The sequence below is a fragment of the Macrotis lagotis genome, chromosome 3 (assembly GCF_037893015.1).
Source record: "Macrotis lagotis isolate mMagLag1 chromosome 3, bilby.v1.9.chrom.fasta, whole genome shotgun sequence".
Lineage (NCBI taxonomy): Eukaryota > Metazoa > Chordata > Mammalia > Peramelemorphia > Peramelidae > Macrotis > Macrotis lagotis.
The window spans coordinates 162,522,863-162,546,306 of record NC_133660.1 but is presented as its reverse complement, the minus strand read 5'-3'; the positions used below and the strand labels follow the sequence as shown (position 1 = coordinate 162,546,306).

The window sequence follows — 23,444 nt, the reverse complement described above, 5'->3', positions numbered from 1 at the left end:
CGCCTTCCGGCCCCACTTCCTCCTCCGCCCGGGCCTCCCGGCGCGTCGGCACGCTCGGCCGGCGGGATGGCGGCGCTGGGGGGCCGACGAGCCTCGCCGCCGCCGCCGCTGCCGCTGCCGCCGCTGCCGCTGCTGCTGCTGCTGCTGCTGCTCCCGCTCGGGCTGGGGGCCGCGCCCGAGGAAGAGGTCGGCGGCCGAGACCAGGAACCGGCGGCCCCGCAGCGGCTCCAGCCGCAGCCGGCGGAGGCTCAGGAGCTGGAGGCGGCCCGCGCCGAGGTGAGGGCTGCGGGGCCGCGCCGGCGCCCGGCCGGGGAGCGTGGAGGCGCGCCGCTGCGGCCTAGCGGCGGGGGCGCCCGGGAGCCCCCCGGACCCCCGCGGGCCGCCGGGCCGGGCCGGCGGGGCGGCGGGGGCCGGGCTCGCGGGCGGCTCGGCGGGGGCAAGGGGAGGCGGCGAAGAGGGCGGCACGACCGCGGCGTGGGGGGCCGGGGGGCAGAAGCCGGGCCCGGGGGGCCGGGGCCCCGCGCGCCCCGGGGCCCATTGTGACCGCGGCCTGACGCGCCTGCCAAGGGGGCGCCGCGCCCGGGAGCCCCGCGCCGCCGCCGGCCCCGAAGCGGGCGCTTGTGCCCGACCTAAGCCTTCCGCCTCGTGCGCCCACGGTGCCCCCTTTCCCACATCTTCCCATCTTTCTTCGGATTGTGAGCTTTTTGCCTCTTTTTGTGTTTGGGAGCTTCAGGCAAGTTGACTGGGGCATATGCAAATGCCCTTTTCTGGGAAGTTAAGTGGCTTGCCCACTAGGTCATTACTACGCGTCTGAAGTCGGATTTGAACTCAGGGACTCCTGACTCCAGGGCCGGTGCCACCTAGCCGCCCAGAGCAATGTAACTTTTTTTTTTTAGGTTTTTGCCAGGCAGTGGGGTTAAGTGGCTTTTGGAAAGTGTCTGAGGCCGGATTTGAACCCAGGGACGCCTGCCTCCATTACACCACCTAGCCGCCCCTGAAGTTGTCTCTTTAAACCCAGAAGACTGCTCAAGCTTCCCACATCTGCCACTGCCTCCCCCCCAATAGTTGAGATCGGGCTAAATCATTTAGTCATTCAGCTAGTTAGTAGCACTAGATAGATAGAACCCAGGTTTATGCTTCGTTTATCATTCTTTATGGACAGAGTCAAAGCTATACAATATGAGCTCCTTCAAACTCTACTCTTACACACCTAAGAAATTTTCTCTTATTTCAGTCTTTTTTTTTTTAAAGTTTTTGCAAGACAAGAGGGTTAAGTGGCTTGCCCAGGGCCACACAGCTAGGTCATTATTAAGTGTCTGAAACTCATTTGAACTCAGGTACTCCTGACTCCGGGGCTTGTGCTCTATCCACTGTGCCACTTAGCTGCGCCCACTGATCTATTTATTATTATTATTATTATTAGCAAGGCATTGAGGTTAAGTGGCTTGCCTAAGGCCACACCGCTAAGTACTTTTATTTCAATCTTATCCTTTCCTGTCTTAGAAGAAATGGACCCATACCATGACCAGCGGCTCTTTCTACCTCCCTTCAATCTTACTGCAAGTCTCTTTGTATCTTTCCTCAGTTTTCTCCTTTTCTTTGGTCTACAAACATGCTCTATCTCTTGTGTTTAAAACAAGACAAAACTACAACCTTTTTGATCAGTTAAACATGTCATCCTTTCTCTCTGTTCAGTGTCTCAAACTTTGCTGTCATACTAGTTCCACTTTATTAACAGCTGGTAGTAATTCTTCAGCTCTTTCAAATCTGGTCTCTCTTCTTTGCTTGCCTGAAAATGACCTTGTGAAAGTTGCCAGTAAAGTAATTAATAGAACTAGTTCTTTGTTGCATTTGATTCTTGACTCCTTTTTCCTTTATGTTCTCCCTTTTCCTGTTTGGCATAACCCGAGGCTCTTTTCAATCCTTTACTTCAGAATCCATTATAAGTTCTTTCTTGGAAGTGGGAGAGAAAACACCTTCCTTGCTCCTCCCCACACACACATCATTCCATGATCTGCCTCTGGGCCTCTTCCCAGCCTCCCCTTCCCACATCCCGTCCTTGAAATGCCTTCCTCTCACTTCTGTCCCTTAAAATTCCTGATTCTCTTTAAGGCTCAACTCAAAATACCTCCTACAGAAGAACTTTTATAGCCCCCCCCATTTATTAATTTATTTTGTATGTGTCCTCTCACCCAAATATAAACTTCTTGAAAGTAAAAACTCTTTTCCATCAATACATGGTACATAGTGACCACCTAATAAATAGTCATTGAATTAAGTTTAAAAATGAAGGATCAGAGAAATAATGTGATGCATTCCATGGCCCAGATTTTAAAAATTTTAACCAGCACATTTAACCAACAAGAAGAAAATTTCATCTCATTTCACCTCAAAAAACTTCACTGATTTGGTTGCAGTTAGGTTACTATAAGGATAGCAGAATATTTTCTTACCAAAAATAGCTAAAGGAAACTTAATTTGAAAAGAGTGGTTGTATTCCCCTCCATATCAGCACTTTGCACTTTTCTGCCTTCTAAACTCTGGCCTTCCAGTTTTTGAGGACTAGGAAACTTGCAGAATTAGAGCCTTTTTGAAATACTTTTCATAGTTCACATTCAGAACTAAAGTGCTTAGGTCCCTTAAGTTATTGGTCCTCTGTGTGATATTAGTTGTTTGGTTTAAGTTTACCTAGTAGGTCTTAAAAATTTTGAAATAATAGCAATACTTCCTTTTTTGAAACTTTTCAAGTATCTTCCATATAATATTTACTTTGATATTTCTTGAGGTAGAGGTAGGGTCAGTTGTAATGTGGTTGATTAGAGAATGATGTGCGACATGACTCAATTGAAATATGTTTTCCATGACTGCACATATATAAATCTATATCAAATTGCTTTCCTTCTTAATGAGGGAAGGGGAGATGGAGGACAGGAAAGGATTTGGAACCAAAATAAGAAGGATAAACAGTCATCTTTATATATCTTTATATATGTACATTTATATATGAAAATAATTTGCATAGCTTTAAATCACATTAATAAAACTGAAACCACATTCTAGGTGTCCTGTCTCTTATAGAAATTATTTTAAGGATAAGACTTTTTTTTTCTTTTTTAAAATTGAAAAGGGAGAGGTGTGTCTCATTTTTGAGAATTTGGTAGGTTTTCCCCAATATTTTTATATAGAAATTTAGTCCTAATTTCTCTATTTTTAATTACACTTCTATTTTAAATTGCTTGTTAATTTACTACTAATTAAATTTCTTCTTTTGCAAGGCAATGGGGTTAACTGACCTGCCTAAGGCCCACACAACTAGGTAATTAAGTGTCTGAGGTCAGATTTGAATTCAGGTACTGACTCCAGGGCCGGTGCTCTATCCACTTCCCCACCTAGCCGCCCCTAATTAAATTTCTTACAATAATATTACTATCATCAGTCTCACATTTTTCTCTCCTGTTAATATCAGATGTGTTGTGTTTTGTATCCTGAAAGTATCATCTGCTTGTTTTCACTTAGAATGTAAAAAAATGTTAATGTGATTAAATACTTAATGGCCTATTGCATATATTTTGAAGTTTCTGAAAGTGACTTGAGCTTGAAAATTTGCTTGCAAACAGTGCATAGTATATCAGTTTAGATAAACTTTTCCTTACCAAAGTTGAAATTGGGTTTCTATGCTAAAAAGCCCTTGGTAGTTACTTTTACATCTATTTTAGTATCTAAAGATATTTATGCCTTTAAGATTAAGTGATTTTGCTGGTGAGAGTTTTGATGAAAATTACAACCCATCTACAGTTTAATAGATGATCTTTAGAGGTCTTTGTCAAAAAATTTATCACCTTGAAGCCAGTTCTTAGGCTTTGTTGGACATCGCTTTCAAGAAACCAGGGTCAATTTTGGCCTGGACATCGCTTTCAAGAAACCAGGGTCAATTTTGGCCTAGGTTTAGGCATTGGAGGAGGACTTGAGTGGAAATTCTAACTTGTATGATGGAATAGTCAAGGTTTAGTGTTAGAACAATTTGTAACCAGACATTGGGTAAGTCTGTTACTTTGTAATTTATATAGAATTGTTTCCTTTCCCCATATTTTCCCAGTGAATGCCTTTGAATGTCTAGCTAGTTTAATGAAAAGCTTAATGAAAGTCCAGCTTTATTTCTGGTTGGGTTGGGATGGAGAAGTCTGACTCATTGAGGAGGAGGGAGCAGGGAGAAGAGGCCAACTGAGCTCTGCTGCTTTTTATCTGTGTGACATTGAATAAGTCATTTCATCTCTTTAGTCTGATTTCTCCATCCTCAAAATGAGTTAAGTAAACCTAGATGATTTTATCCATTGTACCGCCTAGCTGCCCCAGAACTAGATGATTTTATTTTTTTAATTTATTTTTATTAAAGGTATTATTTTGGTTTTACAATTTTCCTCCCAATCTTACTCCCCCCACCCCCCCACCCCACGGAAAGCAATCTGTCAGTCTTTGCTTTGTTTCCATGTTGTACTTTGATGAACTAGATGATTTTAAAGCACCCTTCCCTACAGGGATCTGTGAATCCTGTGAGCTGTGACTTGGGTAGGCCTGGGCTACATGATAGGATCCAGTGAGCCAACTTGACTGTCCTTGCCCAGTGTTTTTTGCTTCTGTGCTTTGTTTAGTATAAAAAGTCAGACTCCTGGTAGATACAAAGATGCTTCTTTAAAATCTTGACAGAGTATGCATTATTTATGCAGACCACTTTGGTTTTAATTTAAGGCAAATATCTTCCTGTTTTTGCCGAAGGTGCTGCCATCCTAGGCACTTAAATTTGTCTTGGACTCTTATTTCACATATTTCACATGTTTCCTGTATCATTGAGAGTTAAGAGTAAATCAGAGGAGAATTTACATTTCATCTTTTCCAGCCTTCCTCTTTTACAGAGGAGAAAATTGAAGCCCAGGAGGATAAGTGGACTTCTGAACGGTCACAGTAAAAATCAGAGAAAATGTCTGAACACAGATCTTTTGGGTCCAGTGGAGCAGTTAAATGATACCTTGGATAGAGTGCCAGGCCTGGAGTCAGGAAGACATGATCAGATTCAGCCTCAAATACTTGTTAGCTGTGTGACCCTGAGCAAATTACTTAAACCCTGATTGCAGGATCCTTGGCCAAGAAAATCTCAATCAGTCATGAAGAGTTGGATGTGACTGAATTTCAACAATTTATGACTTGAGTCAACTCTCTCTCTCTCTCTCTCTCTCTCTCTATCTCCCCCCCTCCCTCTCCCCACAAATCCTGTCAATTCTTTTTCCTTTGTTTTCTCTTACTAAACCACTACCCTATTCCAGGCCTTGATCACCTGTTAAGCTTGACTTTCAAATGGTTCTCCCTACTTTCAGTCTCTCTTCTTCATTTTCATATATCTGCCAACCTCCCAAAATAATCTTTTTGAGATATAGGTCTTACTGTTCTTGGAAATTTCCATGGCTCCTTTTTCTCTTTAGTATATGATACATATACAAAGCCTTGCAATTAAGACCCCCTATAGTATGGTCCAACCTTTCATTCTTTTTTTTTTTAAGGTTTTTTCTTTTTCTTTCTTTCTTTCTTTCTTTCTTTCTTTCTTTCTTTCTTTCTTTCTTTCTTTCTCTTTCTCTTTCTTTTTTTTTTTTTGGCTAGGCAATGGGGTTAAATGGCTTGCCCAAGGCCACACAGCTAGGTCATTATTAAGTGTCTGAAGCTGGATTTGAACTCAGGTACTCCTGACTCCAGGGCTGGTGCTCTATCCACGGGGCCACCTAGCTGCCCTCAACCTGTCATTCTAACTAAACTGGACTATGAGGTGTGCTCTAAATTTGACATGCCATTGCTTGTCTCTGTATTCATATGCTGTCTCCCCTACCTTGAATACTTTCATTTGTTAAAATCTCAACCTTCTTCAAGATCCAGCTCAGGTGTTCACTCCTTCTATAAAGGTTTCCCTTATTGTCCCAGTCATTCATTTCCTCCTCTCTCCTCAAATTAACTTGAAAAGGGAATATTGCATAAGAGCCCTGGCCCGGAATTCTGGAGGATGCATCTCCCACCTTGATTTTGACTAGCTGTCTGTCTGGGGCAAGTTATTGAACCTCTCTCCTTATATATAAAATAGGGATATTATTTGACTTCACCTCCTGGATTGTAAAGATCTAATGAGATATGTATGTAAAGTGTTTCACAAATCTTGAAGTACCATGCAAATGTGAGCTGACTGATTTGTTGTCATGGACTTGGGATCCTGTTGGATAAATAAAATGGGTAACAATACTTGTAGCATCAACCTCACACCATTGTTCTGACCATCATAGGAGATCATATATATACATATATATGTATATATATAATATATATTTATATATATATATTTATATATATATATGAAATGCTTTGCAAATTTGAGTGCTATATAAATTTCATCTTGTTATAGTTATTGAAAATAACATTTCCTTAGAAAATGAGAGTTCCTTAAGGGCTGGGACCAATGGATCTGGACTTGGCCCTCTTCTTTCTTTAAACATTTCTTATCCATGATTTTGATTAAACTAGAGATGGTGTGCTTAACTCATTTCAGATGATAGCAAGCCATGAGATAACTAATGGTCTGTCTGCCTTGTAAAAGTAGTATGTTCCCCCTCCTTGGAAGTCTTCAGGCAAAGGCTCAATGATCACCTGTTAGGTATGCTATGTAGTAGATTCTCCTTTCAGGTATGGGATGGACTCGATGCTATTAAAAATCCCTTTCAACTCTAAAGTCTGTCGTTTCAGGGAGTTTTTTTTGTTTCCCATTTCCTTAGCACCTCACAGAATGCACATAGTAGGTTTTTAATAAGTGTTTACTGAATCACATTATCAGATTAATGTGAATGTGATAAATTTCCACATATAAATATTTAATTCATGCTTAAATTTAGTTTGTATTAGATAAAGAAATGACTTTTGATCAACAGTCAGTTCTTTAGGGAAAATTAAGGATTTAATTTTTCTGAATTGAGATTTTAAAAAATTTGATAGTTAAAATTTTTAATCTCATAAAGTTAACAAAGCTTTTGTAAAAACTATTTTAGCTACTGCTATATTCAAAATGCTTTCTCCCTAATAGGATTTTAATATGTGAAATATGTGAAAGTTAAAATAACAGTGCAAAGTTATATATATATATATTGCTAAAATAGATGCATTTAAGTCTTAAAGAAGTTTTCTGAAATAATTTTCAAGCTGAAAACAGCCCTCTTTTTTTTTTTTGTTTCAACAGAGGGTTGTGTGAGTGATCTTAAGAGCAATGGAGACCTAGTTAAGAATAATTAGGCTGCAACATATGTCCAGTGATGACTACATTTATAAAGTACTATAAGGTATAGTGAAGAAATATGTAATGGGGGGTATAAAAAGGGAGTATTTCACACAGGAGTGAGGAAAAATAGATGGACAACATTGATTAAGATCAAGCAAGGATTCCTAGAAGGAGTACAGTCTATCATGGGGGAAGTGTGGTGTACCCAGGACAGAGAACAGAGACCCATTGTACCAGTGGTAGAACAAGGTGGAGCCTAAACCTGAGATCCTTGGCTATGGGAGAAATCTACAGAGGCTTTTCAAAGTTTAGACTTGGTGGATAGCTCCAGTGTCCATGCCCATTTCATCTGGTACAGCTGGACTGGACAGCCCAACCCAGATGGTGAGCCCCTAGTGTTCCTAATATATAGGCCTCAGCCCAGTGACTGGGCTGCTGGCTTTCTGGAGTAGGCAGCCCAGAGACAGCCTCAGGTATCCCTTCTATTTCCAGTGGTCCAGGGAGTGGGTTGCTAATATCCCTAGTGCAAATGGTTCACAGAGAGAGCCTCTGGCATTCCTCACCTGTTCTACCACTGAAGGATCCCCCAGAGTCCCTAACATAGAAGACCCCAGGCCCAATAAGCAAGCCTGTAGGATTCTCAACACCGAAGGTCTGCAAGCAAGTCTTTCAACACAAGAACCTTGGGATAGAGCCCAATAACAAATTCCAAAATGAATAAGAAAAGTCAGAAAAATGGAGTCTATTGAAAGTTACCTGGGAGATAAGGATGGGCAAAAACACTAGTTTAGAAAAGAAGGGCAGAAATGATAGTACATGGGAAGCTTTGGAGGAGAATAATGAATTGGTCTCTAGTCCAGAAAGATTTTTTGGAAGAGCTCAAAAAGGATTTTTAAAAAATCAAATGGAAAAATTGGGGAAAGAAATGCAAGAGAAAATTAATATCTCACATCATTAAAGTGACAGAGGAAAATAAATCCTTCAAAAATATAATTAAAAAAACTAAGAAAATATAATTGAGCAAGTGGAAAAAGGTAACAGCTCCTTTAAAAATAGAATTAACCAAATGGAAAAGGAGAGGCAAACGCTAACTGAATAGATTGGGACTAGTGGAAGCTAATGATCCCGTAAGGCATCAAGATTCAGTTAAACAAAATCAAAAAAATGAAAAATAGAAGAAAATGTAAAATACCTCATTAGTAAAACAACTGACTGAAAAATAGATCCAGGAGAGATATTTTTTTTCTTTTTTTAATTAAAGATTGTATTTATTTTGAGTTTTACAATTCTTCCCCCATCTCCCCCACAGAAAGCAATTTGTCAGTCTTTACATTGTTTCCATGTTGTACATTGATCCAAATTGAGTGTGATGAGAGAGAAATCATATCCTTAAGGAAGAAACATAAAGTAAGTGATAGCAAGATCAGACAATAAAGGGGTGGCTAGGTGGCATAGTGGATAAAGCACCGGCCTTGAAGTCAGGAGTACCTGGGTTCAAATCCGGTCTCAGGTACTCAATAATTACCTAGCTGTGTGGCCTTGGGCAAGCCACTTAACCCCATTTGCCTTGCAAAAAAACCAAAAAAAAAAAAAAGACCAGACAATAAGATATCAGTTTTTTTTCTAAATTAAAGGGAATAGTCCTTGAAATTTGTTCAAACTCCAAGCTTCTTTATCTGGATACCGATGTTATTCTCCATTGCAGAGAGCCTCAAATTGTCCCTGATTGTTGCACTGATGGAATGAGCAAGTCCATCAAGGTTGATCATCGCCCCCATGTTGCTGTTAGGGTGTACATTGTTCTTCTGGTTCTGTTCATCTCACTCAGCATCAGTTCATACAAATCCCTCCAGGCTTCCCTGAATTCCCATCCCTCCTGGTTTCTAATAGAACAGTAGTGTTCCATGACATACATATACCACAGTTTGCTAAGCTATTCCCCATTGAAGGATATTTACTTCATTTACAATTCTTTGCCACCACAAACAGGCTGCTAATGAATATTTTTGTACAAGTGATGTTTTTACCCTTTTTCATCATCTCTTCAGGGTATAGACCCTGTAGTGGTATTGCTGGCTCAAAGGGTATGCACATTTTTGTTGCCCTTTGGGTGTAGTTCCAAATTTCCCCAGGAGAGATAATTTAAGAATTATTGGACTACCTGAAAGTCATGCTTTAAAAATGTCTGGATAGCATTCTTCAGAAAACAGATATTCTTGCTTCCTTTTATTCTTTGTTCCCACCATGGAATACCTGATGCAGAGGCAGAGCAGAGCCACTGATGGATAATGGAAAGTTACTTGGCAAATTCAGAGCCCTCTGAAAAGGAAGGCTTTGGGGGGGGGAGAATGTTCTAGGAAGTCAGAATCAAATAGAGCAGTTGATGGTCAATGGGTGCATATTCTTTCACCATTTATTTGTTGAAGAATTGAGTTCTTGGTCTTATATTTTTGTTAGTTTCATTTTTATGTATGTGTAGTGTATATGTCTATAATTATATATAAAATATATATATACACACACATTTATCTTTTTTTTTTTAGGTTTTTTGCAAGGCAATGGGGTTAAGTGGCTTGCCCAAGGCCACAGAGCTAGGTAATTATTAAGTGTTTGAGATCGGATTTGAACTCGGGTACTCGTCACTCTAGGGCCAGTGCTCTATCCACTGTGCCACCTATCTGCCCCCCCCCCATTTATTTTGTTTATCAGAGAGATTTAATGTAAACTATTTTGTAGCTAAAATAAAAACTTGACCATTTGATGTGACCAAAATTGTCTTTTGCAATGTCTTCCATCCTTTGGTTAAAAATTCTCTCTAAATACCCATTGTTATAAAAGATACCTGATCAGATTATTTTCTAATTTTGTTTAGGTGTAAGTAAGCTTCAGTATTCAGATCAATTATCCATTTTGGGCTTATTACAGCATATGGAGTAAGAAGTTTATCTAAAATAGAGAAATTATTTACCTATTTTCTGCCAAACAGCATTATGATTTTCCCAACTGTTCTTTTTAAACATGGAGTTTTTCCCTGAATAATGCATAGTCTTAAGTTTATTATATACTGAGTTTCTTAAATAGATTGATGATTCTTCCTTAATCTAGTCTGTGCCATTGATTGACTTTTCTTTATAAACTTGTTTTTGATAATTTTTTTTTTATGTAGCCTCCATATCCTCATAATAGGAATCCTTCACCATTTCTCAAAATAGAGGGGAAAATAGAGGATAAAACAGTTCACAAAAACCAAGTACAACATTTGCAAAATTTTCCTGGCTTCCTTCAAGCCTCACCTCAAATTCTGCTTCCTGCAGGAGACCTTTCCCCATTCCTCTGACACCAATGCTTTCTTCTTTCAGATTACTTTCATCTACTCTGTATGTATCAGATGGGCACTCCAGTATTTTTAAGGAAAACTTATATTTCCCATTTCAAATCACTTTGGGTGTTTTTTGTGGGATTTTTCCAATATAGGTGAAAGTTTTATTTCATTGAAGGTTTTTTCTGCATTTGTTGTATTTGGGTTTGGAAAAAAATCAAATTTTGTTTTTCTGTTACAGAAAGGACCTATACCAGCTTCCCCAATTCATATTAATAATGAAGATCCTGCTGGCCAGACTAATTTGGGATTTATCCATGCATTTGTGGCTGCCATCTCAGTTATCATTGTTTCTGAATTAGGAGATAAGACATTCTTCATAGCTGCCATCATGGCAATGCGATATAACCGATTGACTGTGCTAGCAGGTGCTATGCTGGCCTTGGGCCTAATGACTTGTTTATCTGGTAAGTACTTAGGAATTCAAGTTTATTAGCGCGCGCGCGTGTGTGTGTGTGTGTGTGTGTGTGTGTGTGTGTGTGTGTGTGTGTATGTGTGTGTATTTACTGGAAAGTCAAACCAATGGTTAAATTGTTTATATTTAAATCTTACAAACAGACTGAAGTTGGAGGTTTTTAATAAAATTATACTCAGAGGGGTGGTTAGGTGGCATAGTGGATAAAGCACTGGCCCTGAAGTCAGGAGTACCTGGTTCAAATCCGGGCTCAGACACTTAATAATTACCTAGCTGTGTGGCCTTGGGCAAGCCACTTAGCCCTGTTTGCCTAGCAACCCCCCCCCCCCAAATTATACTCAGAAATTTGTAGTTGGAATTTAATAAGGGAACTTATTATGTACTACCTGACAACTGATTTTGCATAATTTTCTGCTTTCCTAATTCAGTCATTTGAGTCACTAACCTGTTTGTTAACTTACTGAACTATTTTTGCTATACTCCTGCTTTTCTTCCTTTCAATACTGGATATATTTAATTTCTAAACTCCAGCAGCTTCCACAAAAGAGAATTGCATATTTCCTGTTGAATGACATTTGGGACAAAATGGATTTCTAGCTAAGAAGTCAATGACTCTAAATTCTTTGTTTTTTGCTAAGTTATTGGGAAAAAAATTCTTGGGGCGGCTAGGTGGCGTAGTGGATAAAGCACCAGCCCTGGAGTCAGGAGTACCTGAGTTCAAATCCGGCCTCAGACACTTAATAATTACCTAGCTGTGTGGCCTTGGACAAGCCACTTAACTCCATTGCCTTGCAAAAAAAAAAACTAAACTAAAAACAAAACTAAAAAAAAATAGTTTCCACTGTACACCCTAACAGCAACATGGGGGTGATGATCAACCTTGATGTCTTTCTCATTCCATCAGTGCAACCATCAGGCACAGTTTGGGGCTGTCTGCAGTGGAAAATACCATCTGTATCCAGATAAAAAAAACCGTAGAGTTTGAATAAAGTTCAAGGACTATTCTCTTTACTTTAGGGGAAAAAATGACATCTTATTGTCTGATCTTGTTGTCTCTTATACTTTATGTTTCTTCCTTAAGTATATGATTTCTCATTACACTCAATTTGGATCAATGTACAACATGAAAACAATGTAAAGACTAACAAATTGCTTTCTGTGGGGGGTGGGGGAGGGAAGTAAGATTGGGGGGAAAATTGTAATACTCAAAATAAATAGAATCTTTAATAAGAAAAAAAGAAATAGAGTTTTCTGGGGCAGCTAGGTGGTGCACTGGATAGAGCATCCACCCTAGAGTCAGATCTCAGACACTTAATCCCTAGAACTTGTGTGACCTTGGACAAGTCACTTTATTCTGTTGCCTTTCAAAAAAAGAAAAGAAATAGTGTGTTCTGTTTAACTACATTTTCATATAAAACACACAATAATAGAACCTTTAACTTTTGATATAAAATGTATTTCAGAATCTTGTCCCCCTAAGTCATCAGTTTTTGTACTGGGGAGGTTTAAAACCCATCAAATTTCTGGTAAATAATTTCCCTGCTAAACTAGCTTTTTTTATTCAGCGTTTTTTCCTCTCAGAAAGAGGCACTGATAGAGAGGTTTAAAACAAATTGATTTCAGAGTCAGGAAGGCCTGGGTTCCAGCTTTAGCTCTGACATTTATTTCTAACTATGTGATCCTGGGTATGACACCTGTCCCCATGGGCCATATTGACAGTTATTTTAAAGTGCAATATTATCTTTGGGTTTTTTGTATCTTTATTTGGTTAAACATTAACCAGTTAGATTTTAATCTGACCCGCTCTGCCCTCAGGAGCAACCTAGGCCATACACTTGGGCAGCTTACTAAGAAGGTGCTGATTTACATTGGTCCAGGGGAATTGTTCCTCCAGGAATGTCCTCTACTGGTAAAATCACAAATCCATTCCCTGTTGTTCAGACATAATTGATTATGCCAAAATAAAGAGGATTGGCCTTTTTTCAAAATACTTTAACATTTTGAGCCTTGGAATCAGAAAGACTTGTACTTGCCTGCCCCTAACATATACTGGCTTTATGAGCAGAAGCAAGTCAGGCTTTACTCCATCCTTCTGGCAACTCTGAGCTCCTTATAAGAAGCTGTGGATCTGCATTGATACAGTAAGTACCCCTACCAATAATACACTGTTCAGATGTTTTAAAAATATGACAAGAGCTTATTTTGAGTTAGTCATAATTTTAAAATTTGTTCTCAAAAAAAAGTAACTTGATTAGTTAAAAAAAGAAATGTAGATAATCCCAAATAGTAAGTAATTCCAAAGCCATTTATTTGGAAAAAAGTTTTTGTACTGACATTTAAATAGAATCAGAATTTTAGATATGCTGGAGGACTACAAAGGTGAATGATAGAAAACTCTTTTGTTTTACTACAAGAAAAGCTGAGGGTCAGAAAGATGGAATAGCTTGACCCAAGCCTTCCAGTTAGTGATTGGACTGGGTCAGACCTTGCTTCTTGATCCCTAGTCCGTGCTATGGTCATTTCTCCTATTCAGGGAATGTGGGCCAGACAGCCTTGAGAATTTACCAGGCTGGGGGAGAAGCACTTAAATAGAATAGCTCTGACTTTGTTGGTAACTTTGCTCTGAACTCCTTTGAACATAACTGCTGTCAGTTCCATTTCTCACAGTAGGGACAGTAGTTAGATATATGGGTTTCTCTTCTGTTCCCTTCCATTAAAACATAAGCTTCTGGAGGGAAGGAACCAGTTTTCTTTTTTCTTAAACATCTTATTTAGCACAATGCCCGATATTGAGACCCTTAATAAATGCTTGGTTGGTTGATTGATTGATAGGATGAAGCTGTATATAAAAAAAAAGATTAAGTAATCCATAGTTCACTTGTGTTCTGAGTTCAAATAACCTCAGATGCTTACTAGCTATGTGACCATATTAAGTTACTTAAACTCCGTTTATTTCAATTTCCTTGTCTGTAAAATGAGTTGGAGAAGGAAATGACAAGTCATTCTAGTTTCTTTGCCAGGAAAACTCTAAATGGGGTCACCAAGAGTTGGAACTGAAATGACTGAACAAGAAAAGCAGAAATAGTAAGAAAATGTAATTAAAGGGGTAGCTAGGTGGTGTAGTGGATAAAGGACTGGCCCTGGAGTCAGGAGTACCTGGGTTCAAATCCGGTCTCAGACACTTAATAATTACCTAGCTGTGTGGCCTTGGACAAGCCACTTAACCCCGTTTGCCTTGCAAAAACGTAAAAAAAAAAAGTAATTAAAGAACAGGTATGAACTCAAATAGAAAGAACTTCTTCCTGAACAGATAATTAGCCAAGGACTGTAGGTATTCCTCAATACAAAGACATTTTGCTTCTCATTACCTTTTTTTTTAGGTTTTTTTTTTTTGCAGGGCAAACGGGGTTAAGTGGCTTGCCCAAGGCCACACAGCTAGGTAATTATTGTGTCTGAGACCGGATTTGAACCCAGGTACTCCTGACTCCAGGGCCAGTGTTTTATCCACTATGCTACCTAGCCACCCCTTCTCATTACCTTTAACAAATGAAAGCTGACTCTGTGATTTTCATAAGTTTGTTTCATGTTTGTGATTTTTTTTTACTTTAAAATTTTATAATAGAAGTCAGTGTGAAAAAATTTACACATGTAAGTATATAAATTTGCATTTATATTTACTTCCTGTTAGCAAATTTAAATTACTGATTTGTGTTGCATGATTAAAGATGTGTATCTCCTTGTGCTAATTACATAGAAAGCTTTTTTCAGAATTTAAAACTGCACCCCTGCTAAAGAATATTTGACCAGTGCCTCAGAAATGTGTTTGTTATCACACTATATATAATCTTTAAGAGAGAAGCAATACCTCTGTAAAGAATGACAAGTGACCAGTACCCCTTAAAAGCTTTTAAGATTTAGGGGAAGCTAGGTGGTGCAGTGGATAGAGCACTGGCCCTGGAGTCAGGAGTACCTGGGTTCAAATCTGGCCTCAGACACTTACTAATTACCTAGCTGTGTGGCCTTGGGCAAGCCACTTAACCCTATTGTCTTGCAAAAAAAAGTAAATCTGTAAAATCAATTGATAAAAAGTCAAACTAATTTTTATTATGTTCTTTCATTGGAATATTTTATAAGCAGGAAGAGAAGGTAGTATTTTTTTTCAGTGCTGTAAAATACAAAACGATTTTATTTTCTTTCAGTTTTGTTTGGCTATGCCACCACGGTTATTCCCAGAGTATACACATATTATGTGTCAACTGCATTATTTGCAATTTTTGGTATCAGAATGCTTAGGGAAGGCTTGAAGATGAGTCCAGATGAGGGTCAGGAAGAACTGGAAGAAGTTCAAGCAGAAATAAAGAAAAAAGATGAAGAAGTAAGTCACAGTATTTAATATTTTGGTCAGTAAGATGCTAAACTAAAAACACAATCCTGAGTCTTAGCTGTGATCCAGATTTTAGCACTGTACACACATGTACTTGTAAATACACAGATATATGTGTGTGTGTGTGTGTTATATACATACACATATACATTTACATAGAAAAAGCTTTTTCTTTTCCTGGTTACTGTTTCAAGAACTGTAATAAGGGTTGATGCTGGGTCAGAATGTGTTTTAAAAACCTATGGGTTTCTAGTTCAGAATGTATGAACCCAAAGGAACTTCTGTGTGAGGTGAGAAGTGCTTTGTTGATATTCAAACAAAATTATAAAATTATAATCCTTAGATTGCAGGTTTCTAGAATGGAAGCCTTTCTTATCCTCATTTTTATCTGTAGTATCAAGCATAGTGTCTTTGAAATTGCAGGTACCCAGCAAATTTGTAAAAAAAGCAAAGTGATTAGAATTGTAGTTATAAATTGAATGACTTTAACTTATATAACTTATTTCACTTTATCATTTTCCTTAAAATTTGAATACTTTCCTTCCTGCTCTAATTTAAATTTTTAAAAATATGTTGATTGTTTAATTCACTGGCCATTTGTTAAGATGTAATATTATTTTTAATGTCTTGTGGAACACAAATACTCCTTAGCATGACTAGCTTTAAAAAAAATGCAGATAATTTTAATGCTAAAGAAAGATTGTGGCATTTCTGACAGTAAATAGAAATATTTCTTCATAATGGCTTTTTAAATAATTTGCTACTTAACTTTTGGAATTTTTTGAGTCTCTATATCATGATATTTTTTTTTCCTTTTTTAAGCTTCAAAGAACCAAACTTCTAAATGGTCCAGGAGATATTGAGACTGGTACAAGCACAACCATACCTCAGAAAAAATGGCTGCATTTTATTTCTCCTATTTTTGTTCAAGCTCTTACTTTAACATTCTTAGCAGAATGGGGTGATCGTTCTCAACTAACTACAATTGTTTTGGCAGCAAGAGAGGTCAGTGATCTTTGAAGTACCTATTGCTTTTGTTTGGCTTATATGATATCTCCTTTTAGGTTTAATAGCCCACTATACTCCTTAGTTCCTCCAGTCACATTATTCATTAAAGTGTTTTTAGGAATGACTACATTTGTTGTCTTTTTAACTGATTATATTGCCGGTTTTTCTAAAATGCTATTATAGTTTTCCTCTTTGGAGGATTCTCTAATTTAATCACTTTCTGTCTCAAAATTATCCTTGGTTTATGAAGCCAATTTCTTACCCTGTGATTTAAGAGCCTTTTTAGTTTATTATCCCATTAGAAAATGTGTGGAAACTTCAGAAAAGCAGGCTCGCTTTATTTCCCTGGTCATTTCTCTTCACCTTAGTCACCAAACATCTCTCAGTTTGATATTTTATTTCATATTGTTCTATGTGCTTGGGAACATCTGACCTTTCAGAAATCTCTGTTGCCCTAACTTATAGAAAGGCTTTCTAAATTAAACCTGAAAAAAATGCTTTTAACAAACTTTTACACTTAAGCTCGGTATTTACAGTAACAAACAAAACAAAATGACTTAAAATTAATAAAAAAGTGAATCAAGATGTTTGTGTAGAAGTTGTTTATTTATATAATGTCTTTTCACTACTCTGTGTGTGTGTATATATGTATATATACATATATATATATACGTGTATATATATTAATATATATATATATATATATATATATATATATATATATATATATATATATATATATATATATATAATTAAAGCACAACTGGAGCAGTGTTGTCAAACTCAAATAGAAATGGGACCATTAAACTGAACATATGTGCCATGAGGGCACATATGGACTTAGAACACAAGTTAACATTATGTTCTACTTCATTTTTAATTATTTTGTTAATATTTGCCAATTACATTTTAATCTAGTTCCTATATTCCTAGTGTTGGAATTTTGCTTGCTGACTGGGCTGTGTTTGACAGCTCTTATAACATTCAGCTTATTTGGCTACTTTAAGATTTTGATAGTTTCATATCAGACTGAAGAATATCTTGTTAAGGACTATAGATTTGAAAGTTCCATATAAGAAAAAGCAACTTAATTTAGGAATATTGCTTTTTTGATGTTTTTTCTTTTTAAGATTGAGAACTTGGAATGTGAAATTCTTCAATTACTTAAATAATTATGATAACTCATTTAGTTTCATATTATAGTTAAAGGGAATAGCAAAGGAAGAAGTAAAGATGCAGCAAAATGCAGTTGTTGAGATGTAAAGAGTGATGATCTATTTTTGCAACTTTAGACAGAAATGGAGATGTCAGTTTTGGTGTTCAGATCAGATTGAATCAGCCTTGGACTAGGGCTGCCCCACTTTGAGGTGGGTAATATTGTTGTATAGGCTAAGTTAACACTTCTTTCAAAAGGCTATAGTTAAATAATATAACCTTCTATAGTCATATTAAATGTTAGCTTCTTTGAATGCCCCATTGCTGTTCAGTTGTTTTAGTCATGTATAACTCTTTGTGATCCCATTTGGGATTTTCTTGGCAAAGGCAATAGAGTGGTATGCCATTTCCTTCTCTGTTCATTTAATTAACAGATGAGGAAACTAAGGCAAGACAGGGTTGAGTGACTTGACCAGATTTATACAGCAAAGCTCACCAGATTTAAACTCGACAAAATTCATACCTTGCTTCCAGAATGTCCCATTAATGGTAATTTTATTCCTTCCACGTTTAAAGAGGAATATTTGGTACCATTAATTGATAGAGAAGTTGGTAGTTTCTCTTAACAGTGCAATGAATTTTTTTCCTATTTAATGTCCTATAGCTCTGAGCCCCTTTATTTTCTTTTTTTTAATTTGTCTCCATTCCCACTCCTACCCCCAACCTCCCACACCCCCTCCAAATAATAGCCAAAAAACCTCTCATAATAAATGCACAAGTAAAATAAAATAGTAAAACAAATTCCCACATTGACCCAAATTCAGAATTCTAAAGATTTTCAAAGTTGTTTTTCTCCATAATACTTTATATAAATTATTTTCCTATTTTTGGCTATTTTACTGCATGTATCAGATCATAAAAATCTTCCCAGTTTTCTTATTGTCCATTTGTTCCTTGTAGGTGGAACAGTAATATTTTATAGACATATACCACTGCTGTGGTGGGCTTTCCCTTAATTTTCTGTTTGGGACTACTCTGAAAACAGCTTCATCTTGTTTTTTTATACCTGTTTCCTTTTCCCCTTTTTAAAAATCTCTTTGAAACATAGGCTTCTTACAGGCAGAGTTGAGTTGAAGGGAATGTTCAGTTTAGAAACTGTGTAGTTCTAAATTACTTTCCAGAATGATTGGACCAAGTCCAACAATACACGAGTGTTATGGGCCCTTTCATATTTACTGGTAAAGTCATTGATAGGAAGTCATCTGCAAGTTCAAAGGAACTAGAATTTAGGAAGCTGCTCAATATGCCAAGGTGAAGGCAGTCTAGTGTAACTGAATGATTTGTATTCAGATCATGCATCTGCCTTGCTACCAGACCTGGTATCAGAAGACCAGAATTCAAATCCAGCCTCAGACATTCTAGCTATGATCCTAGACAAGTCTCTCTTAACCCTATTTGCCTCAGTTTTCTCATCTGTAAAATGAGCAGGGAAGGAAATGGGAAACCATTCCATTTTTCTTACTAAGAAAATTCTAACTGGGGTCATGAAGAGTTGGACATAACTGAACCAAGCCTCTGCCACTTTGTGGCCCAACTGACAAGTAGCCAACCTCTTTGGACCTTAGATTCCTAAGTAGGCAAATGTATATGTTTGTGATATGACTGATATGGAAATATTTTACATGGTTGTACATGGGTAATTTATGTCAAATTGCTATACCTGTATCAGGGAGGAGAGGGAGAAAATTTGGAATTTAGAAATTTAAAAACAAGTGTCAAAAATTATTTTTATATGCAATTGGAAAAAAATTTTATGTAAAATAGATGTGATATATAAGAAAATTTATACATTAAATGAGATTGTTAGTACATGTTTATATTCCATGTCCCATTAAGACTTTGTTTCCATGTCATCAGTAAGAAAAGTGTTTCCTTGAAGTACAGAACAAAATGAGAGTAAGTTGATTATCCTTACTTAATTTTGAAGGATATTGAATATTGTGACTGTCATTTTGTATTTAGGACACTTTGTGTATAGAAATTGGAGAAAGTTTGGTACTTTTGAATTTATAGTTCCAAATATAATTCCTTGGCCCTCACCTCTGTCAAATTTGTTAACCTCTGAGATTTAGGTCAAAGATGTCAAACTCAAATAGAAATGAGGCCACCAAACCTTACATAAGAATTCCTGTGGGCTGCATATTGACTTAAGTTTTTATTTTTAATAGTGTTTCCAAATTACATTTTAATCTATTTGGGATGACACTCAGGAGTGGGTAGTATGTTCAACATGGTTTTGGTTTTTATTTTAAGTCCATGCTAAAGCAGTAAAAATCTTTAAGCTGAAAATTTAAACATACTGTAGAAATAGTAAGAAGACTTAAAAGTTTCCAAAATTTTACTGGAGCTACAATTCCTGAATTAAACGTGTGAGTCTTCATTATAAAAAAATAATATAACTGAAAAAAAATTTCATCAGAGAACTCAAATAACTTTTGATTAAAATACCTTTTCTTACTTTTATCACCAAAGATATGGAGTTGATAGAATTTAGAACTGTTCAGGAGGTTCATGGCATCTAATTATAGTTAGTATTTATAGCTGTCTAAAGTCAGCTAGGTAATAGTAGAGAGATTGGGTGTAAAGCCTAGGTTTTCTGATTGATTTAAATCCAAGATTCATTTTTTTAAAAAGAAAATCATACAATTTCATGAGTAGAAGTGTCTGATTGAAGAATTTCGGTTGGGAGAGGACACATGAAAGCTGTCTTCAAGAGTGTGAATAGCTGTAGTGAAACTCAACTTGTTCTGTTGCTTGGCCCCAGAGGGCAAACAAAGTAACCCTGGGCAAAACCTGAATTTTAGACCAGATAACAATTGGAACCATCCAAAAATGGTCAAGACTGATCAGTCTTGAAGATAATTGATACAGCACTGCAAAAGGCCTTCAAGCAAAGGCTAGAGGACTATTTGTCTAGGGATATTGGAAAAAGGATTAGTTAATAAAATATTTGTGAGAAAGCCTCTGAGGTCTCTTGCAATGAGATCATCCCCAAGGTCTGCAGAATCACTTTCATTTTGGTGCTGTTTTCCCTTTCTAAAATATGAACACCTGAATGCCCTGAAAAGTCTTGAGACTAAATATTTTACATTCCTGAATAACCCGCTACATTACATTTTACCTAATTTGAAGATTCCTTGAGGTAATAGTCAAAGATCTGACTTGCACTGAAGAGATCATCCAAGTCTTAAATCCCTCATTGATCAGATAGAAAATGAGGTCCAAAAATTTCCCTACTCCTGATCATACAAATTAGTGAGAGCCAGCAGACTGACCCCTGATCATCTCTTATTTTCTCTCATCTTCACTCTCTCCCTATTTCTTTGATGCCTTGCAAATATGCCCACACTTCTCCTAACCTGAAAAAGTTGTCATTAAATAAGTGACCAGATTTTGCCTTTATCTCTTTAGCATCTCTTACCTGGGCAAACTACGGTGACAGTGCTGTCTCCTCCCACCCCCAGTCCCCTCTCAATAAATCCTCATACATGTGGGATTATACAAGACACTCCTCTGTTTGACAGTTGGGGGGCTCTTCACATCCCACCTCCGTTTTTACCTTCCCAACTTCCTTACTCCTGACTCAGCCATGTAGACCTTTCTGGGCACCTCCCACAGGATGCTTTTGCCTAGAATGCTGCCTCTTCTCCCCTCCACCTCTTAGTATCCCAAGGGCCTGGGACTGCCCTAAGGCCTTTCTTAGCTTTCCCCCACAAATTTACCTTTTATCTGCTTTGTGCTTTACATCTACTGTAGAACATTGTCTCCCCTAGAGATTAGAGTTCCTACTAAGTTATTGGTGTTGATCTCAAACAAGAAAGCATGTCTCTTAGCTTTTTGGGAATTATAATTTCTGGCTCCAGGCTGTGTAACCACTACCCACTTCATTCTAGCATCTGTGATACTTTTCATAAATAATATTAATATTTACATTATTTGCCTTTGGGCAATTATGTGATAAGCTGGATTAGAGTACCAGGCCTGGAGTCAGGAAAACCTGTTTTTTGAATTCTTCCTCAGGCAGTGAGTGACCCTGGGCAAGTTACTTAACTCTGCCGCCATTTTCCATCTGTAAAATGACCTGAAGGGAATGGCAAGCCTCTTTAGCGTCTTTACCAAGAAAATCCTAATCAATTAGGGTCACAGAATCAGATAGCTGACTAAAACAACAGTCTTCATTCCTAGAAATCTTTTTGCCTTTTTTTTTGACTTAATTTTTTAAGACTTACTAGCAATCTTTCCTCATAAGTTATTGCATCCTTATTTTTATAAATTAACACTGTTGCTTTTCAGGATCCTTATGGTGTGGCAGTAGGTGGAACAGTAGGACATTGCTTATGCACTGGATTGGCAGTGATTGGAGGAAGAATGATAGCACAAAAAATATCTGTTAGGACTGGTGAGTCTCTAATTGGTTTATGGATCTATTTGATACCACAAAGCTGAAGCTAGGCATTGTTTGTCTTTATTTTAAGACTGGGGAGGAACTATATAATAGGGAGCAAAGTTAACTGACCTATTAAGCATAGCGGGTACCTGGTTCTGAGAGTAGCGCTTAAAGGAACAAAACATTTTCAGAGGAGTCACCCCTTAATAGATTTGGTCCTTCAAGTTAGGAATATTGAGCTTCATTGGTTAATTTCAGCATTTGCTTTTGGCAAGTTAATTTTCCTATTTATAGTTTGTTTCTCATTTTTGAATTTGTCAGTGTCTTATCAGCTGATTTTATTTTCTAAGCTTATCATACTAAATTCCCTAAAACTGCTTATTATTGCTAAATAATATCTTCTGGTTGACCTCTACTCTCCCCACATAATACATGGGACTGTACATTGCCTTCTATAAAGCAGGCTGGGTTACCATAATGATAAAGTTAAATAAAAAATTCACATTTAGGGTGTACTTTAAGGTTTCCTATGCCCTTTCAACAATACTACTCCAGTAGGGAGTGATCCAGTCCCAGCTTGGTTTGTAGACCTTGACTGGGTCTTCATTTCCTCATTTATAAAATGGGGAAGTCATCATTTGTTCTACTCTACCTCAATAGAGCTCCACCTCCACCTCTCAAGGCCACATTGCATGGACCAAACAAAAGAAGCATTTTGAAAACTCCAAAGTGCCATAAAATCCAAGTGACTTTCAGTAACTTTCAAGTCAAATATTACATTAGTTTTTCAAAGCATTATTACAACTGAGCACTTTCATCGGGAGTTGTGATTTTAACCAGGATCTCTTTATGAGTTCTGGATTTTTCTTTTTTAATTATGGATGGGGCATTTTGAAGGGAATGAAACCATAGGTGAACACAGCTGAGTCATCATTTTGTAAATTGTTTTTCCACAGTAAGACAAGGGCGAGAACTCTAATAACCAATTTCCCATTTTCTCTTCCAGTTACAATCATAGGAGGAATCGTCTTCCTGGCCTTTGCCTTCTCTGCATTATTTATAAGTCCTGACTATGGTTTTTAATGCATCCTATCCATTTGTATTTAGAATATAAAATAGGGTATTGTTTATCTTTTTGTACATAGTGTATATTAATAGCAACTATGAAATATGCTGTATTTTATTTTATAGCATTGATTTGTGAGTTTAGCCCACTATATGATGGCAGTTTTACATGAAAAAGGATAACCAGTGATTCTATCTGCAATGTAGTTTTTTTTTAGATGGTCCCTTTGATAAATATGGTGGTATTCCCCACCCCCATCCCACCCCTTCCTTCCATCCCTCCATCCCTGT

General features: G+C 37.5%; 1 protein-coding gene across 3 annotated transcripts; it reads left to right on the top strand.

Annotated features, from left to right (window-relative positions):
• TMEM165 (transmembrane protein 165) lies at positions 1-23,218 on the top strand. Of its 3 annotated transcripts, none has more exons than XM_074229410.1 (7): positions 187-276; positions 7,262-7,361; positions 10,861-11,086; positions 15,294-15,469; positions 16,301-16,483; positions 21,995-22,100; positions 23,095-23,218. In XM_074229410.1, the coding sequence occupies exons 2-7, from the start codon at positions 7,335-7,337 to the stop codon at positions 23,169-23,171; spliced, it is 795 nt and encodes a 264-aa protein (XP_074085511.1). In that variant the 5' UTR covers positions 187-276; positions 7,262-7,334; the 3' UTR covers positions 23,172-23,218. The 3 variants fall into 3 exon arrangements, with proteins under 3 accessions (XP_074085510.1, XP_074085511.1, XP_074085512.1); XM_074229411.1 differs by lacking the exon at positions 187-276 and adding an exon at positions 655-733; XM_074229409.1 differs by lacking the exon at positions 7,262-7,361 and having other exon boundaries at positions 1-276.
• Positions 23,219-23,444: the final 226 nt, after the last annotated feature.

Bases quoted from the DNA above. Each gene is read 5' to 3' on its own strand.
- TMEM165 (XM_074229409.1), top strand. From the start codon at position 67: ATGGCGGCGCTGGGGGGCCGACGAGCCTCGCCGCCGCCGCCGCTGCCG. The intron at 277-10,860 runs GTGAGGGCTGCG...TTTCTGTTACAG, and splicing joins TGGAGGCGGCCCGCGCCGAG to AAAGGACCTATACCAGCTTC. The intron at 15,470-16,300 runs GTAAGTCACAGT...TCCTTTTTTAAG, and splicing joins TAAAGAAAAAAGATGAAGAA to CTTCAAAGAACCAAACTTCT.